This window comes from Prionailurus viverrinus, chromosome A3 (assembly GCF_022837055.1).
Source record: "Prionailurus viverrinus isolate Anna chromosome A3, UM_Priviv_1.0, whole genome shotgun sequence".
In the NCBI taxonomy this organism is placed as follows: domain Eukaryota; kingdom Metazoa; phylum Chordata; class Mammalia; order Carnivora; family Felidae; genus Prionailurus; species Prionailurus viverrinus.
In genome coordinates this window covers 43,147,940-43,172,334 of record NC_062563.1, presented here as the reverse complement: position 1 = coordinate 43,172,334, position 24,395 = coordinate 43,147,940, and the positions used below count along the sequence as shown (strand labels likewise).

General features: G+C 45.7%; 1 protein-coding gene across 3 annotated transcripts in view; it reads right to left on the bottom strand.

The window, feature by feature from the left end:
- Nucleotides 1-836: 836 nt before the first annotated feature.
- Nucleotides 837-24,395, bottom strand: part of BANF2 (BANF family member 2) — a 37,295-nt gene continuing 13,736 nt past the window's right edge. For 2 of the 3 annotated variants that reach the window (XM_047853694.1, XM_047853692.1), the window contains 2 exons: nt 11,007-11,135; nt 2,133-2,332 (listed from right to left, as the gene is read on the bottom strand). In XM_047853694.1, coding sequence (XP_047709650.1) covers nt 2,186-2,332; nt 11,007-11,132 — 273 coding nt within the window. In that variant the 5' untranslated portion in view covers nt 11,133-11,135 and the 3' untranslated portion in view covers nt 2,133-2,185. Of the gene's footprint in view, nt 1,326-2,132; nt 2,333-11,006; nt 11,136-24,395 lie in introns of those variants that run through there. The other variant, XM_047853693.1, reaches the window with a different exon arrangement.

Genomic DNA, 24,395 nt, shown 5'->3' with positions numbered 1-24,395 from the left:
TGCTTAACTGACTGAGCCAACCAGGTGCTCCAAAAGTTATAATTCTTAAAATAATTATGCCAACAATGATTTATAACCTCTTAAATATACAACTAAGACTAAGCAACTGCAGGGATTATGCTTATGGGAAGAATGTAAATTCTATAGACCTTGACAAGTTAAAAATAATACTAAAACCTATTTTTAAAAATGAGAGGGAAGAAATAAGAGTGCTAATTTCTTTTTACTTTTATTACTTTTTTTAATGGGAATTCACACCATCTAACATAGAAAATTAAAGTTTAAAATAAACTTAATGATACTAACCTCCCTGTTACTGTTTCCCCCATATTATTCTTTATGCTCAGAAGAAATTGATGTAGAAGTGATGATGTCTAGTAATGAAGAAAAAAATGCAGTGCGGTTCAAAAATTCTTTCAGTTCCATTTTTTTCTTCTGTCCAAATAAAATTAAATTCTAGCACTTTTGTCTTAAGTTGGGTTCTTCCAGAAGAAGACTGATACTAAAATTTAAATATTTCATGAGGGGTGATCCCAAGAAACCCCGGCAGCAGAGTGGGAAAGCAATATAGGGAAGAAAAGAAAGCAAATGCCAGAGGTGTTAAAGGGCGGGGGGCCTCTGTGAGCAACTGGCTGAGTCCCACTGGGGAGCTGGAGGATACCACCTCAGAGCTGTCCCATCCAAAGGGCAACTGCCGCTTCCACCCATGAGTGGGTGTTGACTCCCTGGCACTCCCTCCCTGCCCTGTGCATGGGTAGACCCTACTCCTGCAGCTAGAGATACCCTCTGGCAAAGGGTACTCAGGTGCTTACTGAAGGAAGTTACTGGACCGTACTAGAACAGTGAATGCCAACAGCATATGGGGCCAGGCTCCAATACCACCTGCCGACATTTTCTTGAATTTAAAAGGCCTGTTTAATGGGTTCATCTCAACTGAATTATTCCAAGTGAAAGAAGCCAGTCACACAAAAGGTACATATTATGTGATTACATTTATTTGGCTTTCTGGAAATGTCAAAACTATGAGGACAAAAACCAGATCATTTGTTGGCAGGGGCTGGGGAGGGCCACAGGGATGACTATGGGGAGGTACCAGGGAACTCTTTGGGGTGATGAAAGTGCTCTCCATCTTGATTCTGGTAGTGGTTTGGGGACAACGCATTTGTCAAAAGCCACAGAACTACACACCTAAAAAGGGCAAGTTTTCCTGAATATAAACTATACCTCAGAAATCAGACTACAATGCTCTTAAAAATATGTCTGCATATTAGTTGCTGTTTCAAGACAGTTTAATTCTCTTCTCTTGAGGACTTAATGACTTGCTTCTAAAAATAGAATAAGACAGAAGTGACATAGTGTGAATCAGAGACAAGGTCATAAAAGGCATTGCACTTCCTGCTTGCCCTCTTACTCCCTCTTGGGTCAGCTGCTTTGGAGGAAGTTAGATGCCACTCCATGAGTAGCCCCATAGAGAGGCCTATTTAAAGAGCAACTGAGGACTCCAGTTGACAGCCACATGAGTACAACATCTTAGAAGTGGATTCTCCAGCCCCAGTCAAGCCCTCCGATGACTGCAGTCCAGCTGATGGTTTTCACCCTCATGGAAGACCCAGAGACAGAAACACCCAGCCAAACAACTGCGTGAGATAAAATGGCTTGTTTTAAGCTGCTATGCTTTGGGTTCCTCTGCTATGTGGCAATAGATAATCAATACACTGGCTTCAAACTTAAAGTAACCGATTCTAAAATAATCCATATGCTGAAATATTTGGCATGATATTCATGTAAGGTGAATGACAATTGTTTTTAGGTGGTCAATTTGAGGATCACTTGTCTTTCGTTTGTTCTCTTTTATACATTCTTGTACTGCTTGGTATAATGACTGTGTATCCTTAAAGTTAAAAACAAAAGTAGGGTGCCTGGGTGGCTCAGCTGATTGAGCATCAACTCTCAATTTTGGCTCAGGTCATGATCCCAGGGTCGTGGGATCGAGCCCCGCATCAGGCTCTGCGTTGAGCAGGGAGCCTGCTTAGGATTCTCTCTCTCCCTCTGCCCCTGTCCCCTACTTGCGCTCTCTCTCTAAAGTAAAAACTAACAAAAAAGAACAAAAAATAATGACCCCCAAGCCTGGGTATCAGTACAGAACATGTCGTTTACCCAGGCATCAGAGCAAGGGGACGTGTGTTCACAGGAAGCAGGAACACCACTCCTTCAGACAGTTAGAACTCTCCTGGGCCTCATACTCGGTGGCGCCGCAACAGCAAATGAGCCACTTCTGAAACTCAGCTTCATTCTTGTGCATCAGGAGGAACTGTCCCAGCAGGATGTAGGCCTGTGGGGAGCAGGGGAGGCATGGAGAAAAATGGGAAAGGTTATAATAAGCCGGCCCAGATGTGCTCTTCTCCAACACTAGGAATCGCGTGAAAATCAAAGAAAGGGGCACAGGTCAGATGTGGGGGAGAATGACGGCAGGCCCTGAACCCCTGACCGGGGTGATGGGGATTCTGGGACTGGCCCCTGGTGAGGTGTGAGGCCAAGATAAATGCACATCTCTCGGGATGGGATTGAGGGCTGTCTAGCCTGGGGTGAACCAGAACTTACCTTTCTCAACTTTAATGAGCCCATAAATCACCTGGGACATTGTTAAAAGGGAGGTTCTGACTCAATTAAGTCTGGAGTGGGGCCTGAGAGTCTGCATTTCTTTTTTTTAAGTTTATTTATTTTTGACAGAGACAGAGTGTGAGCATGAGCTGGGGAGGGGCAGAGAGAGAGGGAGACACAGAATCTGAAGCAGGCTCCAGGCTCCAAGCTGTCAGCACAGAGCCCGATGCAGGGCTCGAGCCCACAAACTGAGATCATGACCTGGGCCGAAGTCAGATGCTTAACCGACTGAGCCACCCAGGCCTCCCAAGAGTCTGCATTTCTAACATGCTCCCAGCTGAGCTGGTCTAGGGACAACATTTTGAGTAGCAAGAGCTTAGCATACTTCTAATGCTCCCTTCTGGCCTCTGATCTAGTATTTCTCTCTCTCTCTCTCTCTCTCTCTCTTTAAAGATATTAAGTAATCTCTACATGCAACGTGGGGCTCAAACTTACAACCCCATGATCAAGAGTCACTGGCTATACCAACTGGTGCCAGCCAGGCACCCCTAGTATTTCTTTTTAACACACCCCCACACACAAACACACACACATGCACACGCATGTGCACACGCAAAGAGGAGTCAAAGAGGCTCCCCACCCCATCATTTTCTCTATTGACCTTGCAGAGTTTCTAACTCTCTTCACTTGACATTGTGGGTAATTCTGTGCCGTCGTGGTGGAGCGGAGACCGTCTTGAGCATTGCAGGAAGTTTAGCAGCGTCTCTGGCCTCTACCCACCAGATGCCAGTAGCGCTCTCCCATCCCTCCAGACTGTGACAATCATAACCATCTCCACACATTGCCACGTGTTCCCTTGGGGACAAAATCTCCCTGGATCAAGAATCACTGCCTGTGGCGTTGGCAGATGAGGGGCATCTTAGTACCAATTTGTTCTTGCAAACCAGCTCTGGGACCTTGGGCAACTCACTTAACCCGTAGTGAAGACCCCAAGAACCCGGCCTCAGTTTCTACATCACCTGAAGGCACACAACATGCCCCCCCCCCCCGCCACCTTGCAAATGGAATTAAGTGGATCTAGAGCGAGAACATTAGGAAAATGCTAATGCCTTGCTTGTCCTGGAATATGTGGCCCTGTGGGGGGAGCACGGAATATATAAAACTCCATAAACCTTGCCCACCTTTCCCTGCTGAAAAGTCTGTGTGCATGAAAAACACATGTAATTAACATTAAGTACACCGGGACAGATAGCTCTATGGCATTCTCTCATTCTCTAACTACTGCCCCACAGCCTTCCATTTCTCTCTTACAATTTTATCACATGATTATTGACAAGGAGCAAGCTCTCCATGGAGAAAGTGGTGCCTGAGACTGCACGGCCAGGATTGACTGAGTCACTAAATGGTGAAGCCTGGAGATTTAAGGTCATGTAAACGCCTGCCTCTTGAGGCTGGTTTGGGGGCCCTCCAGCCTGGAGTGAATGGGAACCAGCGTCCACGCTTGCCATCCTGGGTCCTCTCCAGGAAAACCAGCTGGTGTCTGTTTGCTTTCAGTTACATAAAACAAAGCAAACTTCACCCTAACCAAAGGGAGCATTTTTTTTTTTTTTTAAGAAATTAAATAGTAGCTGAGTCCCAGCTGTAAAATGTGCCCAAGCCTTGGAGCTTGGGGTCTCTTCTTTTGAGTCATGGTCCAGTTGTTGAAAAGATTGAAAAAACAGCCAAGATGTCATGGTCATGTTAACCTGCTACCTTCATCATCTTTTTAGAAAAGCCGTATAGATGCTTAGAACGATCTTGTTTTACTTTATCAGTATCCTTGTACTTTCGCTGATGATTTTATGGAGATGTTTTTTAATTCAACATTTAAAAAAAAAGAACATTTATTGAATGTTCATTGAGCCAGTAGCTTCAGCGGATGTGGGAGGCACAGAAGTGAATAACAGAATCAAGGAGAGCCTTGGCTCTGTCCAAGGAGAGGGAGCATTAGTGATGATAAATAATAATGATGGTAATAGCAAGTGGCACTTGGGTACCTTCAATGGGCTCCAGACCCCTGGCACGTTTTAACCCAGTTTCAATCTCCAGATGGAATCACCAAGAATCTGAGAAGTTGACCCCTGTTTTCCCGAGCCCCATTCTTGCACATCTCGACTGACAGAATCTGGCCGGGCACCTGTGGCAGGCTCTGCCGTTTTGGAGGCCTCGCTGCTGGTCATCAGCCGGTGGTGATTGGAGCCTCCACATCCCCACCAGCCTCAGCAGCCAGGAAGCCAGGGAATGTGTGGCACGCAGGACCAGAGGCAAATTGTCCAGGAATGCTGTAGGAAGAAAGGCCTCTTCTTGTGGCCTCCGGAGCCAAGTTGCAACCTGTCTCTTGTCCTCTCACCCTGCCACCTTCCAGTGGTGGGGAGGGAAAGTCAGCCCACATCACCCTGCTCCCAAGGGAAGCCGGAGTCGTGGGCCCCCATCACGGCCTGCCCAAAGCCTGCTCGGTTTCTCTGCTGGTTCCAGAAAGCGAGGCCTTCACTAAGGAGAAGAAAATCTCTCGCCTCTCTCTTGGACCAAAGCTCACGAATTTCTGGCTGCGGGGAGGGAGATACAGACACACAGCAATGCCGAGCAGGCAGCGTGCCCCCACCACCCCGGACAGAGCCCCCCTTGGTTTAGTGTTCTGCTGTTGCATCTTGAAGTCCTCAGTATATGTGAACGAGGGGCCTCGTATCTTCATTTTGCACTAGGTGGCTGGTCCTGGTCAATGCCAATGAAAACTTTTCGTCTTCACGGTAACATCTGGCCTTTTCTTTCTTTCTTTCTTTCTTTCTTTCTTTCTTTTTTTTTTTAACTTTTTAAAAATTTGAACAAAGTTGGCGCCCATTAGTTTTAGGTGGACAACAGAGGTCCGCCATCTTGCCCTCTCTGATTCTCAGGCTTGTCTGACGCCTCTGCTGGGAGCTGCCACTGCTTGGAGCCTACACCGAATGCTCTTACGTGGCCACAAGACTTCGTTGTGTGATCAACAACTCTCTTTTCCTCTCACCGGCTCTTCAGCCTTCATGGCCACTGGTAGCCATTGACAATCTTGAAAATCCAGTACCTCTCGGTCATATCTGGCTTAAAACTCCTTGCCTCTAGTGCAAATGCTCGATCCAATGCAGGGCTTGCCCCTTCTTCTTTCTTCTCCATGTCTCCCTGGGATATCCTTTTTTCTTTTCTTTTTTAAGTTTATTTACTTATTTTGAGAGAGACAGAGACAGCGTGTGTGGGGGAGGGGTAGAGAGGGAGAGAGAGAGAGAGAGAGAGAGAGAGAGAGAGAATCTCAAGCAGCCTCCATGCTGCCAACAGAGAGCCTGACACGGGGCTCAGACTCAAGAAACCATGAGATCATGGCCTGAGCCAAAATTAAGAGTCAGACCCTTAACTGACTAAGCCACCCAGGTGCCCTTTGGGGATATACTTATACTAAAAAAGTGTTTGTTTAACTGACATTCAGATTTAACTGAATGGGTCCCTGCATTTTTTCTGGCAACTCTATGCAGGGTAACCCCAAACTTGTGTGACCGACTTCTTGTAGGGCCCAGATGTCTGGTGGTGGGGTCCTCTGAATTACCAGCCCCCCACCCCTGGGACTGTCTGCCCAGATTCAAATTTCACCTTTCTCATCCTGAGTGACTTTGGAGCAGTCATGTGGCTATTGTGTGCCTCCGTTTCCCAATCGGTAAAATGGAGGTGAAATCGTATACCTTATAGGATTTTTTGATGATTAAATGAGATATATGTCACACACTGAGGCCAGTCAGTGGCTGACATGTAGCAAACATCACACACAAGTTCTGCTATTAGGAGAGCCTTAGGCAGCAGGCACCCAGAACATATACCCCTTCCTGACCTTCCAAGTATTTTTCAGGAGGAAGATTTAGTCTCAAGGATATGACTTTATAGTGTCTTCAAAGAGCATTGAACCAAACTAGAGTCTCTGGGATGGAAACGTCCTTCCTCCCTGTTGGATGACTTCAGGGTTATCCCCACAGTAATGCACCCGCCCCACAGGGCACTGCTCAAAGTCCCTGGATTTACTGAGTGCCTGGAAATTCACTTGCCCCTGGGCAGGACTTTCATAGGGAGAGGAGGAGTACAAAGATCATAGAACTATGATCATAGAACATAGAGGAGACGTGGGAGAGCCCCAAAGGCAAGCTGTGCCTCTCTAGCATAATGAGTGTGGGTTCTCAGGCCATGTGTGCAAAAAATAGTCAACAGTACAAATGTCACAGCAAGGGGTCCTATTGAATACTCAGTATTCAGACACACAAGCTTGTTAGGCTGGGGTGGGCGGGCAGAAGGAAGCCTTTCTTCCCAGAGAAGGTCAGTTGTGAGTGGGGTCCTGAAGCAGGTGAATGTCCATTTCAAGAAAAGCCTGCAAAGCGGGTGGTCCTGTGTGTGTTTGTGATTCATGGACAGTCTGGCTTGGGTATGGTGTGGATGAGGGTGGGGAATATAAGACAGAGCTAGAGCTGGGCTATGGAAAGCCTTCAGCGCCTATGCACAACGTATTTCCCCTTCCTGGTCATCCCTTTGTCCTTTGCAGCCCTTTCACTGTTAAATCTAGACCAGCACTATCCAGTAGAAATTTATTTTTTTAACGTGTATTTATTTTGAGAGACAGAAAGTGAGAGAGAGTGGGGGAGGAGAAGAGAGAGCAGGCTCTGCACCATCAGTGGAGAGCCCCATGGGGGGCTCGAACCCATGAACCGTGAGATCATGACCTGAGCCGAAGTCAAGAGTCAGATGCTCAACCAGCTGAGCCACCCAGGTGCCCTTATCCAGTAGAAATTTAATGTGAGCCAGCCACATATATAATTTTTAATTTTCTAGTAGCCACAGGAAAAGGGGGGGACTAAACAGGTGAAATGAGTTCTGATAATATGCTTTATTTTCTATTTCAAAAATATTATCATTTCAACATACAATCAATAAAAAATTATTGATGAGATCCTTTACATTTGGGGGGGGTACTTTAAAATCTTAAATCTTTAAAATCAACCTCGTGTATTTTACATGCAGAGCACATCTTTATTCAGACAGTGCTCAAAAGGTACAAATGGCCAGCGGCCAGTGGTATCAGACAGCAGAGGTCTAGATTCTCAGAGATCTAGATCTGCCAAAGCTGACTGGCTCGGGAAAGGGCAGGCACAAAATAACCCAGGAAAGGTGTGGCCAAATTTTTGACTGTCGAGGTCCTGAAGAGATTTGGGTGAATCCATAGAGGAATCAATAGTTTTAGTTAAAAGTCATGCCGTAGCTGAGGGAGGGGACAGCCACCCCCCAGCAGAAGCCAGCAAAGACCAACGTTAGCGTGAGGCCCAGAAAGGTGTCTCTCCCTAAGGTCTCCTGCAGGCAGGGTATAAAAAGCCAGGAGCTCAAAGGAAGTCACATCTCTGCACGTTACTATATAGATGGATATATGTGTCATTACTTATGTGTCCAAACCCAGAGAAACTCTGCAAGTGAACCCTAATGTAAACTGTGGAGCCTGGGTGATTATGACTTGCCAGTGTCATTTCTGCAATGGTTACAAACACACCACTCTGGTGGCAGTGTGGCTAATGAGAGAGGCTATACACGTGTGGGGGCAGGGGGTACGTGGGAAATCTCTGCATCTTCTGCTCAATTTTGCGTGAACCCAGAAGTGCCCTAAAAAGAAAAGCTTTAAAAATCTATAGGAGCCTGCATTTTTATCTGCTAAATCTGAGACCCCTTCCCTGGACCACGCTCTTACTGCTGGCCCTAACCACCGACTGGTCCTCACCCAGAAGCACTTGTTCACCTACAAAGTGTCTCGTGGATCCTTTCGCACAGCCAGCCAGGCTCCAGCCCTGGTGTCTCGTCACCAAATCCCAGTGGAAGCCCCCTTCATGCTGCAGTAGCCACTTGGACCCTGATCCTCCTGCGTGGTTTGTGACGATACAATCCATGGCCATTCTCCCCCTCATTTGGGCCCCTGATCAAGGCATTAACTCCCTGGAGCCTCTGTCTTCTCCTCTGTAAAGTGGACATAGAGGCCCTCCTCCCATTTGCAGGTGAGTGAGGGGCTCGAAGCAAAGGCGAAAGGCGAAATCCCCTGCGTCAGTGCTTGGAATCAGCGACCCTGGGAATGAGTAGGGCCTGGAAGTAGCGTGCTGATCTCCATGCTCACCAGGAGGTTGTGAACACAAGAGGGGCCTGGTCATACACAGCCAAACAGTTCCTTCTTCCCTACAGCCCTTCATCTGTGTAACAGGTTCCAGGGTGCCTGAAAATTTCCCATTATACATTCATTCCCTTATCTTTTTTTTTAATGTTTAAATTTTTTTAAACATTTATTCATTTTTGAGAGAGAGAGAGAGCATGAGTTGGGGAGGGGCAAAGAGAGAGAGAGAGAGGGAGACACGGAATCTGAAGCAAGCTCCAGGCTCCGAGCTGTCAGCACAGAGCCCGAAGCGGGGCTCAAACTCACAAACCGTGAGATCACGACCTGAGCCGGAGTCAGACGCTTAACTGATTGAGACACCCAGGCGCCCTGATTCGTTCATTTATCTTAAATATGCCAACTGGTCAGTTAGGCTGGAAACACAGGCTGGAAAAGGTAAAACTAAAGGGATAGGAAACAAATCAGTGGTTGCTAGGGGCTGAGGGTGGGGGATATGAAAGCACAGGGGGACATTTGGGAGTGATGGGATTGTCCTAGGTCTCGATTGTGGTAGTGGCTTCGTGACTGCATGCATTTGTCAAACCTTGCAGAACTGTGTACTAAAAAAGGTGACACTTGCTATATGTAAATAAAAATATTTTTTTAAATGCCGAGTATGTCCGAACAACAGCAAAAAACATTAAATCGAAGGTGTTAGAAGCCGGAATAATGGTTACCTCTGAAAGTGGGGGGATGACACAAGCCAGGGAGAGACACAAGGGAATCATATGGCATTCCGGAGGTGTCCAATCACTGGATCTGGGGCGGGGGGGGGGGGGGGCCATGAGCATATATATATGTAAAAATTCACTGAGCTGAACCCTTCCTATCAATGCAGGCACACCACAATAGAAAAGAAAAAGCGACAATCATTTCTTTTAAAGAGGAATTTTCCATGGAAACTGTTTCCCTAGCAGGCTTGCTTACTTCACTACCTGCTTGGTCCCATCTTTTATCCTGGAGGAAAGAATCAAATCTACCTCAGTCCCGGATCTCCAGCTTCCTAACAATATCACCTGTTGGATGTTAGATTGGTAGATATTCAGAATATTTAGCAGCTGGTGCAGGCAAGGTGTTAACCAGAAAACCACAGGCCCAGTAGTTCAGATGCCCCCTGGGAGCAGCCGTGCATTGCCCACTGAAGGCACACCACGCTGATTATCAGTTGTGCACGCCACAGTTCCCAGCCTCTTTGGGTGTTTCTGTAACATCCTCCTGCGTAGTGGTGCAGACTGACATTAAAAACTAAGGGAATGGGGGCTCCCGGGTGGCTCAGTTGGTTAAGTGTCTGATTTTGGCTCAGGTCATGATCTTGTGGTCTGTGAGTTTGAGCCCCATGTCAGGCTCTGTGCTGACAGCTCAGAGCCTGGAGCCTGCTCGGGATTCTTTGTCTCCCTCTCTCTCTGTCCCTCCACGCTCACACTCTTGCCTCTCTCAGTCTCTCTCAAAAATAAATAAACATTAAAAAAAAAACTGAAGGAAACGAACAGCAATAACTGTGTGTGAAATCTCTCCACTGAGTGTGCAATGTTCTGCGTGAATTCCCATTTGCCTCTGCCTGTGCTCACTTTCTTTGGGTTCTCTTGGGATTGTCTCCTATTCTCCCCTAAAGTTCCAAGCAGCTTTACCAGCACCCTAAAACCAAATCATTACATAGAAAAAGAATCTTCAGATTCCACTGGATGCCCTTGAGGCCATTCGTGGGTTGTGAGCGACAGACATCTTGGAAGCTCGTATCTTACTCTGGTGTAGCCCCCAGTCTGCTGTTACTCCACCTGCCGCTGTCAGGGTGGTGCCCTGGTGGGGCAAGTGAGACCCCGCGAGTCTCTTCATGGAGATGGAAGTGTGTCCAAATCATCCGTCCTGACAGCTCAGCCCCAGGCTCGGGCGGCCGGCTCACTTCTGTTGACCTCTGGGTGTTGGAACACCCAGTGAATCATGCCTGGCCCAGCTGCTCTGAGCCAAAGCCATTCAATTTGCCCATCATCTGCTGGCCCTCGAGGCTGCCCAAGCATGAGGGGTCAGCAGCACTGAAGACTGTGGCACCCTGCCAAGTGGCAGCTTTCCTCTCTGATGGCGCCTTGCAGGGACACAGAGCGGCAGCTGCCATCTGGCAGGACTAGGGGAAGAGACATTGGGGAGAGAAGTTGGGGAAATAGGAAAAACAATGAATTACCTTGTTGAAACCTTTGGTGACCAAATTGATTGCAAGCTCATGGCTGATCCCGTCCACCCAGGCAACATCCTTTTCTCCGATGGGTTCAGAGAGGAAGGCTCTCAGCCTGGGAGACATGTGATTCATCTTCTGTAACAGCAGTGGGAGGAACACAGTTAGAAGGTGGCCGGCTGCTCACAGCGAGAGGGGACAATGGGGGACTGCCCTGCCGAGGGATGGGGACAACATATGATGGCAGGCTTCCTTCCAGCACCCAATAGTTATTGGGGACTTTCAGATAGCAGGGGCAGTGCCCTGCACTGAAGGCCTCAACACATCCATTGCCACCTGGATGGAATGAGAGATGTGTTATGATGGCTGTGGATGAGTTCAGCAAATTCCACCAAAAGACTGTGTTTAATGCTAAGAACTGCAACAGGTTCTCCTCTCCTCCTCTTCCCTCCCTAAGTGCTTAAAGGAACATTGCTTTTTGAGACTAGGGTTGCATTTGGGGCAATGGGGATATGCAGGTCATAGGTGCAAATGTTTAGTTATGTGGGATGAATAAATTGTGGGCAGCTAATATACAGCATTGTAATAATGGTTACCGATAATGTATTGTATACTTGCAAATTTCTAAGAGGATAGATCTTAAGTTAAATCTCACCATACACACACACACAGAGAAGGACACCTATATGGAACTGATGGAAAAGTTGTTTAGCTTGATCATGGTGATCTTTGCACCATGTATATACATTGATCAAATTATACACCTTTTAAAAAAACTTTTTCCTGGAGTGTTTTTTTTTAATGTTTACTTATTTTGCAGAGTGGGGGCGGCAAGCAGGGGAGAGGCAGAGAGGGAGGGAGAGAAAGAATCTTAACTAGGCTCCACGCTGTTAGCACAGAGCCTGACGCGGGGTTCAATCTCATGAACCATGAGATCATGACCTGAGCCGAGATCAAGAGTCAGACTCTTAACAGACTGAGACACCCAGATGCCCCTGTACACCTTAATATAAACAATTTCTGTAAGTCCAGGATATCTCAATAAAGTTGTCTTAAAGAAAAAAAAAACATTGCTTCTCTTAGCTAATTAACCTACCTTCTCCACCACCAACACTTTTATCACACTCTGTAATAGTTGGTTGTTTGGTGGCAAGTAACAGAAATCTCTTAAGCTGGATCAAATATTAAAGAAAATATTATAGAACTCAAAAGCCCAAGGATAAGGACAGGGATGGTGCAATTGGGGCCACAGCTCCATTTTCTCTGATTCTTTCAACTTTTTCTCCCTGTTTTGGTTTCAGTCTTGATTAGTTTCCCTCATAGCAGTGAAATGGCTACTTTAGGATTCACATTCCTCAACACTCCACCCCAGAAGAAAAAGGAAACAGAGAGAATGTATCTCTGAGGAGTTCCAAGCAGAGCCCATCCAGTCTTGAAGGTCTACACAGGGCCACCAGTGTGAGCTTAGTGTTGGCCATATGCCCTAGTCCTAGATTTGGAGTGGAGTTAGCTTTCTCTGAACCATACAAGCTGTGAGATCAAGCAAAGTTTACCTGAACAAAATTAAGATTATTACCCAGAGAGGGTAATAGGATATATTAGGATTATTAGGATAATTTATTTATTTATTATTTATTAGGATAAATTAGGATTATTACCCAGGGTGGGGGGGGATGAGTGTTAAATAGTAACCATAATATCCCACTATAGTCCACCCCTTTGGTGCCCCAACATCGGTACATTCTCATTCCCTTACATTGTCATCAGAAAAACCCACACTGGGCAAACGTAGACTCACCTCCTCCCTCAAAGGGTGAAGCCCTATGACTCATCTAGTTACTGGATTCAGATTCAAGTTTGTATTTTCTGGAAGATGCATCATAATCTTCATCATGTCTGGAAGTAACAACTCATGGGATGGTAACCTATAAACTAAATTCTGAAATTCACTATCATCAACATAGTGCTAGGGGGGAAAAAAAAAAACCCAGTGTATCTGCAATAAAATTTTCCAGAAGGGCAATTCTCCATTTGAAGAAGGGGACAATGGGAAACACATTCAGATGTCATTGCCCTATAGTATATACAATATTGAGGAAATATTGGGGGAATTCCTTGCCATGATGGTAAAGCAAGTTCCTCAGTTGGCAGAGATAGTTGCCCCCAGTTCTGGGTTCAGGTGTATCTGCCTTGCTAAAATCTGAGTGGGCATAGGGTTGATGTCTTTGGAGGAGTATCACTGCTTTAACAACACACTTCTTGTGGGTACAGGTTCGGGGATTGCCCCGAGGAATGGGCAATTTCAGGCATTAGTTGGCCACTTGCTTTGGCAAGTCAGTACCCTAAAGAATTTACTGGGTTTCTTCTATTCAAGTCCATGGGCCAGTAGTTCAAGCTGGATTTTGTTTCAGGTCAGAATCCTTGAACTGGCAACTGGGCTCTGTGTCTTGCCCACTGCCCTGCTCCTCAGATTCGTGGCATCTTCCTTTACCTCTGATGTGAAGGTACCCCAAGTCTGCTCCTGCCCCCCAGATATATCCTAGCTGCATGTTCACAGTGAGTTGTCCCTGTCATCAAGCTAGATGTATCTAAGATCAGATGCTCCATAGAGACCTGAGAACTGCGGGCACTGCTTTTCCAGGGCCCCAATCTTTTGTTAAGTCACCCTACTTGCTGCCTGTGTTCTAACTTTAGCTCAATACATTAGCTTTGCCGACCCAGTGGAGCTTGCTTATCGAAGTCCAGTCACTTTGGATTGCAGGCCACTGGCAGAAAGACCCTCTCTCAGCAAAGCTGGGTTTTTATCCCTCCCCATTTTCAAATGGGCACCCCCTCCTTCTAAATTGGAGTCTTCTAGGACCTTAACAAAGACTGCCAGAGGTAGCCAACATCCTGAGTATTTCCCTCCAGATCTCCAAATGTCACATCTCCCTACACATAGGGTCTCTATCACAGGGTAAAACAGGAATAAGCAGCCATTTTGCTAAACCGCAGTCACCGTCTTTCTAGTTCTGGGTAGAGACACCCTGCTGCTCTCTGTGCGAATATGTCTTCTTGGCTGAGCCACTTTTGAGGTTTAGTTATTGTAGTATCCCTTTCTTGGTACCAAACTCTGGGTCAGTTTGGACAGTTCATAATTCAAGTAACAGAAAAATCCAATTCAAACTGGCTTGCACAGTAAGAAGGTTTTATTAACATATGCCACCTAAAAGCCCAGAGGTGCATCACAAGCCTTCAGCTTGAGTTCCCTGAAAATCTCTTGGCTCAGCTTTCCTTTATATGTCGGCTCAGTCCTCAGCTTGACTCCTTTTTGGAAATAATCGGGCTGTAGCTGGACCTGGTGTCCCTTTTGCAAGATGCGACCCCCTCCCCCAAAGGAAAACTGTTTTTCCCTCGAAGCTGCCAATGGATGCCTTCTCCAGTCCAAACTGTCACATGCCAAGCCCTGATGTGTGTCCTTCCTCTGGTTCAGAAGGCAAGTCAGTGACCTACAAAGCACATAGGCTGCAGGGGTGGGGGTGGGGCACAAAATTGGGGTAGCTGCCATGTTAGTGGGGGTAGTCGTCCCCTACCACGATACGGGACAAGGTCAGGAGAGCATACCAGTGTCCACCACATGGTCCTCAGTAGATTGTGAGGGCCACGGCTACCTCCTAATGTCCTTTGCTGCCCACCCCAGTCCCAGCCCCAGTGCCTCGTATGCAGTAAGTGCTCAGTGACCTAAGTGACGGATCCATCCACTGTTTGCAAGCACTTCCAGCACTGGTCCCTTGCCTGTTCTTATGCTCCCAATTCCCCACATTTAACGTCCAGCTCCCCTTGTAAGCCTTCCTGCTCCAGGAGACATTTGTGACACTTTAGAGACACAAATTCTCTAAGAAGCGATGAATCCGAAGGCACTGATTGTAACAGCCAGGGGACTCCTAAGGACAGAGGCCTTGATGTGTGGTGGGTTCGAGGAAGGATAGCAGGAGCCAAGACTGGTTGTCCAGGGGCCCCTGACGCTGTGGGCCTCAAATACACAGATGTGTAAGCTGGGAATACACTATTATGTGGAGGGCATCGATCTCTTCAGCAGCTCAATATGAAGATCTCTCTTAATCGGTGCAAATGCATTAAAGGGTGAGCTCTACAGCCCCCATCCTTGGATGATGAGTCGGGATCAGGGGTCCAGCTCAGGTCTGGGCTATAGGAGATCAGAGTTTCTAAGCAGGAGGAAGAGCCCCAGAGAGTTCTGGCGGGGCTCACCAGGTTTGCCCAGGGAAAATTCCATTCACTATCCACGTTGGCCATCTGGTAAGTTAAACAGTTCTGCCCATTAAAAGAATAAATGGAAACTACAACATTGCTATCAATGCAGCAGCAGCATCAAAGACAGGTAATGATTAGAACACCTTGTGTGTATTTGCTTTTCTCACACACCTCATCTCACTTTGATCCTTGAAACACTCTGGGGCATAGGCAGCAGCGATTTTGATCCTCCTGAGGACCCACTAAATAGAAGGCCCTCACATTCATTAGAATGTTTTTATCTGCGACAGTGGTTCTTAACTGGGTGCAAATTGTTTCCCCCTCTAAACCCCAAACATTTGGCAATCCGTCTGGAGACACTCTGGGGTGTCAAAGCTGAGGGAGAGGGTAGTGCTATTGCCATCTAATGTGTAGAAGTCAGGGCACCGCCGAACATCCCGTAATGCACACAACAGACCTCCCACAACAAAGAATTATCCAACCCCAAATGTCAATAGTTTCAAGGATGAGAAACCCTTGGCTAAAAGTAATAGAAAACCCTGACTCAAATGGTCTTAAACAAGAAACACTTTTCTTTTTTTTAACGTTTATTTATTTTTGAGACAGAAAGAGAGACAGAGCATGAACGGGGGAGGGGCAGAGAGAGAGGGAGACACAGAATCGGAAGCAGGTTCCAGGCTCCAAGCCGTCAGCCGAGAGCCCGACGTGGGGCTCGAACTCACGGACCGCGAGATCGTGACCTGAGCTGAAGTCAGACGCTTAACCGACTGAGCCACCCAGGCGCCCCAAGAAATACTTTTCTAATCTCACATAATCAGAAATCCATTGGTGAAGTGGACCCCAGGATTTTGTCTGTTAGTGGCCATGTCAATAACCAGACTAGCAGCGTCCAAGGTCCCAAGGTGCATACAGAATTTGTGTGGATCCTGTCCTGACATGGAAACTTCCAAAGGAAGGACAGACCATTTCTTCTTAAGTGTCTCCAGAACCTCTTCAGTAGAACTTGACTTAGTTTCATTGGCCAGAACCAGACAACATGTCTGCCTGTAAGCCAGTCACTGGCCAGGGGAGTGATCTGTGTGGAGGTGTGGATGAGGTCAGCCCCCTGAACATAAATAAGGCAGCTCAGAGAATGCCAGGTTCTGGAACAAGTAGGGAGAGGCGGTGGATACTGGGTAGCAAAGGCCCGTGTTCACCACGTCTTTCAAACTAGTCAAAGGATCGGGCCATCACAAGTAGCGCTTCTCAAAGTGTAATGTGCACACAGACCACCTGTGGCGGGGATGGGGAAGTCTTGTCTAAAAATGGGGGTTCTGATGCAACAGGTCTGGGGTGTGACCCGAGGTGCTGCATTCCTAACCAGCTCTCAAGAAGATGCCCAATCTGGGGGCCCACAGATCACACTTTGAGTGGCAGGGAATTACATGATGCTATTCCCCCGCCACCTTTTTTACATTTTATATTGAATTGTGGCAAAATACACATAGCAGGAAATTTATGTCTTAACTATTCTTAAGTGTCTAGTTAGGTGGTGTTGAGTATATTCACACTGCTGTGCAACCAACCTCCAGAAGTCTTTTCATCTTGCAAAACTGAAAACTAAGTCAAATTTAGAATTGGCTACTCCAGATTGCTCATATAAGTAGAATCATCAGTATTTGTATTTTTGTGGCTGGCTTATTTCACTTAGCATGATGTCTTCAAGGTTCAACCATGTTGTATCATGCACGGGTCAGAGTTTTTTTCTTTAAGTTCATTTATTTATTTTGAGAGAGAGAGAGAGAGAGAGAGAGAGAGAGAGGCAGGGTGTGTGTGTGTGTGTGGGGGGAGCATAAAGGGAAAGAGGGAGAGAATCCCAAGTAGGCTCCACACTGTCAGCAGTGTGAGCCTGACATGGGGCTTGAACTCATGAACCCTGAGATCAAGACCTGAGCTGAAACCAAGAGTTGGACGCTTAACCGACTGAGCCACCCAGGCACCCCAGAATCATCATCTTTTTAAGAATGAATAATATTCCACTGTATGGATACATCACATCTTGTTTATTCACTCGCCCATCAGTGGACATTTGGCTTGCTTCTACCTTTGGCTATTGGGAATAATGCAGCTATCAACATAGGTGGGCAAATATCTCTTCAAGATCCTGCTTTCAATTCTTTTGGATTGAGTGGAATCGCTGGATTATATGCTAATTCTAAGTTTCATCTTTGGAGGACCACTGCACAGTTTTCCACAGCGACTGTACCAATGCCGTGTATTCTTAAACTTTACCACACATTAGGCTCATGCTGGGAGACACAACCCATGCTTGGGTCCCTCCTCTACCATTGGACTTAATCAGCACAGGCCGTGGGCCGGACATTGGAACTTGTAAAAACTTTCAGGTAAGTCCAATATACTGCCAAGTTTGAGAACCACTGTTTCTCTGTTATTTGCTTTTTTCTCATAAAGTTATGAGCAGGTTTTCTAGGATGATGGGATTTCAACTAAATGGGACTTTATAGTGGGTTGTCTAATGTCCATGTTTCCAGATGGTTGATGCTCACCAACTAGCAGGCAGTGTCTGTCCCCCTTCCCCAGGCACATCAAATCCTCATTAGCCATCGATAGGAAGATTTAACTATGACCCCTGATGGCTTTGAAGTCAGAGAACTTCAGAGCGGACAGACCTCAATAGCAGCCTACTCCTTTTTTTTTTTTTTTTTTTAATTAAAAAAAGGGATCTTCACTTCAAAGGAAATTTTACCTAGAATCCCTTTATATAAAATAGATCAAAGCAGAATTACTCTATTGACTTTCGAACGAGGGGAGGGCACTAGAGCCTACCCTGGATATGTGGCGCCATCCCTATGCCCCCCCCCCCCCGCTTAGGTCCCCTTCAAACCTCTGTCTGATCCAGCCTAAAACCCTCATTTCACTCTAAGAAAACCAAGGCCCCAGAATTTCAGTGGCCTGCTCAACATCCTGCACCTAGCACAATATGGTTGGCTCTGTTTCCCAGAGGAGCACTCCTTCTAAGTCCCCAGGCAGCTCCTGGGTGGGATTCAGGGTGGGCTACATTATGGTCAGATCAATCACTTGACCACCCTATGACAATACTACCGCAGATGCCTTAACATGGTCCCGCCCCATGAAAGAGTCTTATATTACAAGGTGTTCTCTCAATGACACCATCTTGAACCACAAAGTACTGTTTGGGGAGGATACATTGGCAGGAAATGACTTTAACCAAGTCTGGTTTTAAAGACTCAGAAAGTCACTTACCTGTTTAAATAAGGAGTAAAAGGGTCAATGGAATTTAATCATGATTCCCAAAGGAATGACCTTCTAGTTGCAAATGTTTGGCATCCTTTAAAGATCATTTTAAAAATCTATACAATAAGTCTTTGTAAGGAGGCAATCACAAGTGCCCCATCAGATTAATGGAGTGGTGGTGGGGGGGAGAGTACTGCTCTAATGTCATACAAATTGGAACTGGGAGCTTGGGATACAATTTCTGGTGGGGACATCATTGTACACGAATTCAAAAAGTGAACATCTCAACAACCATTAGCTGGAAGGGAAGTTCATTATTCTCTGGAGCCCAAGTAAGATGACTCAGGGAGTGACCCCAGTGATAGAGACACAGGTGTGGACCATACATGAATATAGTTAGAATACGATAGTTTCTTTGAAATCTAAATGGAAAAGTGTAATATTTCTAAATATATTACTTTGCATAATATGTGATTTTAAATGTATATAATTAAATTATGAAATGAAAAGGTGTAAGTAAACTATTTTATCTACATCCCTATGAGTTCGTATATTCAAATGGCAAAAAAAACCATTCGGGGGTGGGGAGGGGTCTTCTTGTTGAGTAAATGAGAGATTATCTTATTTTTGTGTTTGCTTTTTTTTTTTTTAACGTTTATTTATTTTTGAGACAGAGAGAGACAGAGCATGAATGGGGGAGGGTCAGAGAGAGGGAGACACAGAATCTGAAACAGGCTCCAGGCTCTGAGCTGTCAGCACAGAGCCCGACACGGGGCTCGAACTCATAGACCTCAAGATCATGACCTGAGCCGAAGTCAGCCGCTTAGCCAACTGAGCCACCCAGGCGCCCCATGTGTTTGCTTTATATTTGGGCATATGTGACACTGCCTACTCTAGGGAACTGAGGGTTTTTTTTTTTTAATTTTTTAAGTTTATTTATTTATTTTCAAGAGATAGAGAGAGAGACCCGGCAGGAGAGGGGCAGCCCAAGCAGGCTGTGCACTGTCAGCATGGAGTCTGAGTGGGGCTCAAACTCACAGACTGTAAGATCATGACCTGAGCCAAAACCAAGAGTCAGACACTTAACCGACTGAGCCACCCAGGAACCCTGGGAACTGAGATGTTAATACTACCTAAGCTGTATGTTTTGCTCTCACGTTTTATTGAAGGGATATGGGACAGAAATCTGCATAGGCAGTAACATTGTTGAAAATGCTGCTACCCACATTTTGTTCTAGAAAATGCCCCCCGTGGTAAATGTTTTTTTAATGTGAAGAAAAAAGTATACCTTTCAAATCTGGTATATTTCTACCTTGATGAAGAAACAGAATTTGTAAACATATTTCTCTTTTTACTCAGCCTGCTGGGAAGCTTTGAGCTAAACCAAATGGCCACATAGAGAAATTAGCATGGATAAAACCTCTCTCCCCTCCTAGTCACCATATATGCTTCGTCTGCTCAATGCCCTCATTTTCTTTCTAATTTTGCTTTAAAACTTAAATTCATGTGCTCAGAGTACACACACACTATTTAAATTATGCTGCTTTACTTTGTGCTCAAAGCCTCAAAGATACGGAGAATAAAAATCATTCCTAAACTAAGCAGATTTATGGAAAAATTAAGGTCCATCCCTACGGCCTCAAAACACTGCAGCCTGTAGCACCAAGAGAAGGCAAGAGAATGAGGGTTAGAATAATCTCAGGATTGTCCCTACAGAGGCCTTTGGCCTGCAGTGTGTGGATGGGGAGACAATGGATTGGACCAGAAAGGAATGAGGACAGTAGACACTTCTCACCATCAGGATCCAAGAAAATGTTGTTTGTCAAATACCACTCCTGGCTCTATATACTTCTGCCCTGCTCTTCCAAGCTACATCTTCTCTCTTCAAATGAACCAGTCTGCCTCTGCCTCCCAGTCATTCACAAAGAATAAAAAGAAGGGTGGTAATATTCCTTGGACAATGAAGTCTGACCCTGCGGGGCTCTCTCCCTCTTAGCCGTTAAAGTTCTGAGGAGACACTGTAAGGTTGCCTCCCTTTTTGGATGGACGCTCATGGCCTCAAGACCTAGGGCTCCACTTTGTACCGTCAACTCAGGAATTACTTTCCAGGGCCTACCATGCTCACCACAGTGTCATGGGATTGGCCCATGGACACACCTCACCTTCTCAGACTACATGCTGGAGCACCTATGAATGCTTTCTCTGTGAGGATGGCTCAGTTGATGGGCTCTAAGCCTGTTGGCGGCCCTCTTTGCCACCACATATGGAGAGCCTGCCTGAAAAGGAAGCAACATGGACAAAAGCAGATCTGAGAGACAGAAGCCCCAGGCAATGCAGATGGGCAGAAGAAACACCCAACATAGGGAGTCAGAGATAAGTGGGTGCAAATATCTGCCCCTTCACTTACTAGCTGGGAGACTTGAGAGGATTTCTGAACCAAAGACTTGATTTCCTCATCTGTAAGGTGAGCATAATGAATGTCACCCAACCACAAGGTGGCTGTGCAGATCAGATGAGTTAACTGAATGTCAAACGTGCAGTACTCTGTCTGGAAGAGAGTAAGGACTGCTGCAGGACAGCCAATTCAATGGGGTTGTATTACATCACGACTTCCCAAGCCTATCATTACACAGATCTCTATGGTTATATGATCAAGTGGATTTCTATTGCACTACGCACTATCTTCTTGTTTGTTTTTAAGTTTTTATTTAAATTCCAGCTAGTTAAAATACACTGTAATATTAGTTGCAGGTGTACAACATAGTGATTCATCACTTCCATACAACACCTAGTGCTCATCACTACAAGAGGTCTCCTTAATCTCCATCATCTATTTCATCCACCCCTTCCACCTCCCCTCCAGCAACCCTCAGTTTGTTCTTTATAGATTGCTTTCTCGTTTGCCTCTTTTTTCCCTTGCTATGTTCATCTGTTTCATTTCTTTTTTTTTTTAATGTTTGTTTATTTTAGAGACAGAGAGGCGAAGCACAAGCTGGGGAGGGGCAGAGAGAGCTGGAGACAGAATCTGAAGCAGGCTGCAAGTCTCCAAGCTGTCAGCACAGAGCCCAACGTGGAGCTTGAACCCACGAACCATGACACCATGACCTAAGCCGAAGTCAGACACTCAACTGACTGAGCCACCCAGGTGCCCCTGTTTCATTTCTTAAATCCCACATATGAGTGAAATCATATCTGTCTTTCTCTGACTGGCTGACTTCGCTTAGCATAATACATCATAGCTATATCCGTGTCATTGTAAATGGCAAGATTTCATTCTTTTTGATGGCTGAGTAATATTCCATCGTATATAAACACCACATCTTCTTTATCCATTCATCAGTCGATGGATATTTGGGCTCTTTCCATAATTTGGCTATTATTGATAATGAACATTGGGGTGTGCATTTCCTTTCGAATCAGTATTTTTGTATCCTTTGGGTAAATACCCAGTAGCGCAATTGCTGGATCATAAGGTAGTACTACTTTTAACTTTTTGCAGAACCTCCATACTGTTCTCCAGAGTGGCTGCACCAGTTTGCATTCCCACCAACAGTATAAGAGGGTTCTCCTTTCTTTGTACCCTCGCCGACACCTGTTGTTTCCTGCATTGTTGGTTTTAGCCATTCTGACAGGTGTGAGGTGATATCTCATTGTAGTTTTGAGTTGTAGTTCCCTGATGATGAGTGAGCACTAACTCCTAAAACATGAGCTTGTGTGTCCTTCAAATCCCATGGAAAGAGCCTCTGGCAACTGCCCCTATAAGGGGTTACCTATTGTCTACCTCTGTTCAGCACAGGCTGTCTCTAATTCTGGGACCAGCACCTCTACTTCCCTGTGGGCATTCACTCTTTTCCAAACCTCAATCTCTATCTTCCCAATACCCTGGTGTCAGGGGGCAACCATGTTCAGGCCTAGACAGTGAAACTCATATATCATTTTGGCCACTGCAAATGGTTCTGAGACGGGTGCATTCTCTAGCCCAGCCCAAGCTCAGTTGGTAGGATAGGAATACAAAACTGCTGGTGATGACCTCTGCCATCACCCGTATCTGAGAACCTGCCTAGGAAGGAAGCAACATGTAGGAAAGCAGATCTGTGAGAAGGAAAGAGACAGAGTCCCAGTACTCATTTGCAAACCTGGATCTAGCTGTGCCTGAAGGCACCTACTTCTGGACTTTTCAGTGGTATCAGGCAATATTTCTCACTTTTGTTTAATGCAATTTAAGTTGGGATTGTGCAATTTCTGACTAACATACCCCCAATGTTCATTCACTCATTCACCCACTCGTTCAACAAGTGTTTGTGGTATACCTTCCATGCACCGAGTACAACGCAAGGTACAGAAGCATTCTCATTCCACCCAGAGGCCTGGGGCAGGATTAGCCCCACAGCTAGGCATCAGAGGTGGAAAAAAATCATTTTTCAATGACCATTAATGCTTACCACTCACAAATAAAAGCAATATTTGCCTTCCTTGCCCTTAACTCCATTAACTCCAATTCTACAATGGCAAACAAGATTCCTCTGCTGCTTGGTGGCTGTCTTACACATGACCCTTTAATTGTAAATCTTTCTCCTGATGCATGCAATGAATACCCAAATAAATGCAAGGATTCCTCAGAAGTTTACTGAGCACCATCTGTTACAGGCCTTGAGTCAAGCCTGTGAACATGTAGGACAAAGATTTCTGTGTGCCTGTCAGAGAAAACCTCAGTGATGAGGGGGAACGTTCCCAGAAGCAAGAGGTCACCTCTTCAGGAACTGTAAAGGAGAGGGACGACTGTCTTCACAGGCTCCAGACTTGAAAGGTCAGTGTAGGTCTCCTAGAGCCCTCTGGGGTGTGCTGGATTGAGGGTAGGAGACCTGAGTCTCATCTCAGCTCTGCCCACGAACTTGGGTGTGTGACCTTGATCAAGTCACTTCCATTTCATGTGTATAAAGTCAGAATGTTGATTAGCTGGACCTAATCGTTCTGATCCCTCCCAACATTGTGTGTCTATGTTAACTTATGCCTTTTTGGTGGTACAAAATTCATACAGGTTTGTCATCCCTTTTCTGCCATTTTCAGGTCCAAAAAGCTCTGAAAACCAGAAGATTGTTTTGTTTAAAAAAAAAAAAAAAGGAATTGGCAGCAAAACCTGGCCTGGACCAACATAAAGCTATTTATAGTCTTTATTATCCCTCTTAGTGTGAATATTTATACATTTCACCACAAGAATATTAATGGGTTTGTTTACAGCATACTGAGCCAGGCTCTACCAGGAATGTTCTATAACACACAGAACCAGCACCATATTGCCTTTCTAAAATTAAAAAAAAAATCTGAATTCTCCAAAACTTCTAGCCCCGGTGGTTTAGACGTAGGTTTTATAGACGTAGGCTAAGATCACTGTGCCTGCAGTCAAAACACCCTGCAACAATCTCTTGCAGAAGGCACTTGTCTCCCCGGCTTGTCCACACTCCTTCTTTCTTGTCCATGTCACTAAGGCTCTCAACCCCCTCTCCCTGAATATCCTGTCTGTGCTGGATAGCCTCTGTCTGGATGGTAGTTCTAACTGGGACCATTGTTGGTTACATCTTTGCTTCATGAAAACATTTCCTATACTTTGGAGCCTTGTTCTCTGCAAAGGACCGGGGTCTGAGCTAAGAAAATAAGTCACCTAAGGAATGGTTGAGTGTATTAGCTACCCTCTGTGGACAAGACATCTGAATTTGTAATGGATTTTGGGGGCTTATTTTTATCTTTTTTATTTTTATTTTTTTAAATTTTCTTGTGTATTTATTTTGAGAGACAGAGAGAGCAAGCAGAGAAAGGGTAGAGAGAGATGGAGAGAGAGACCATCCTAAGCAGGCTCTGCATTGCCAGCACAGAGCCGAATGCAGGGCTCGAACT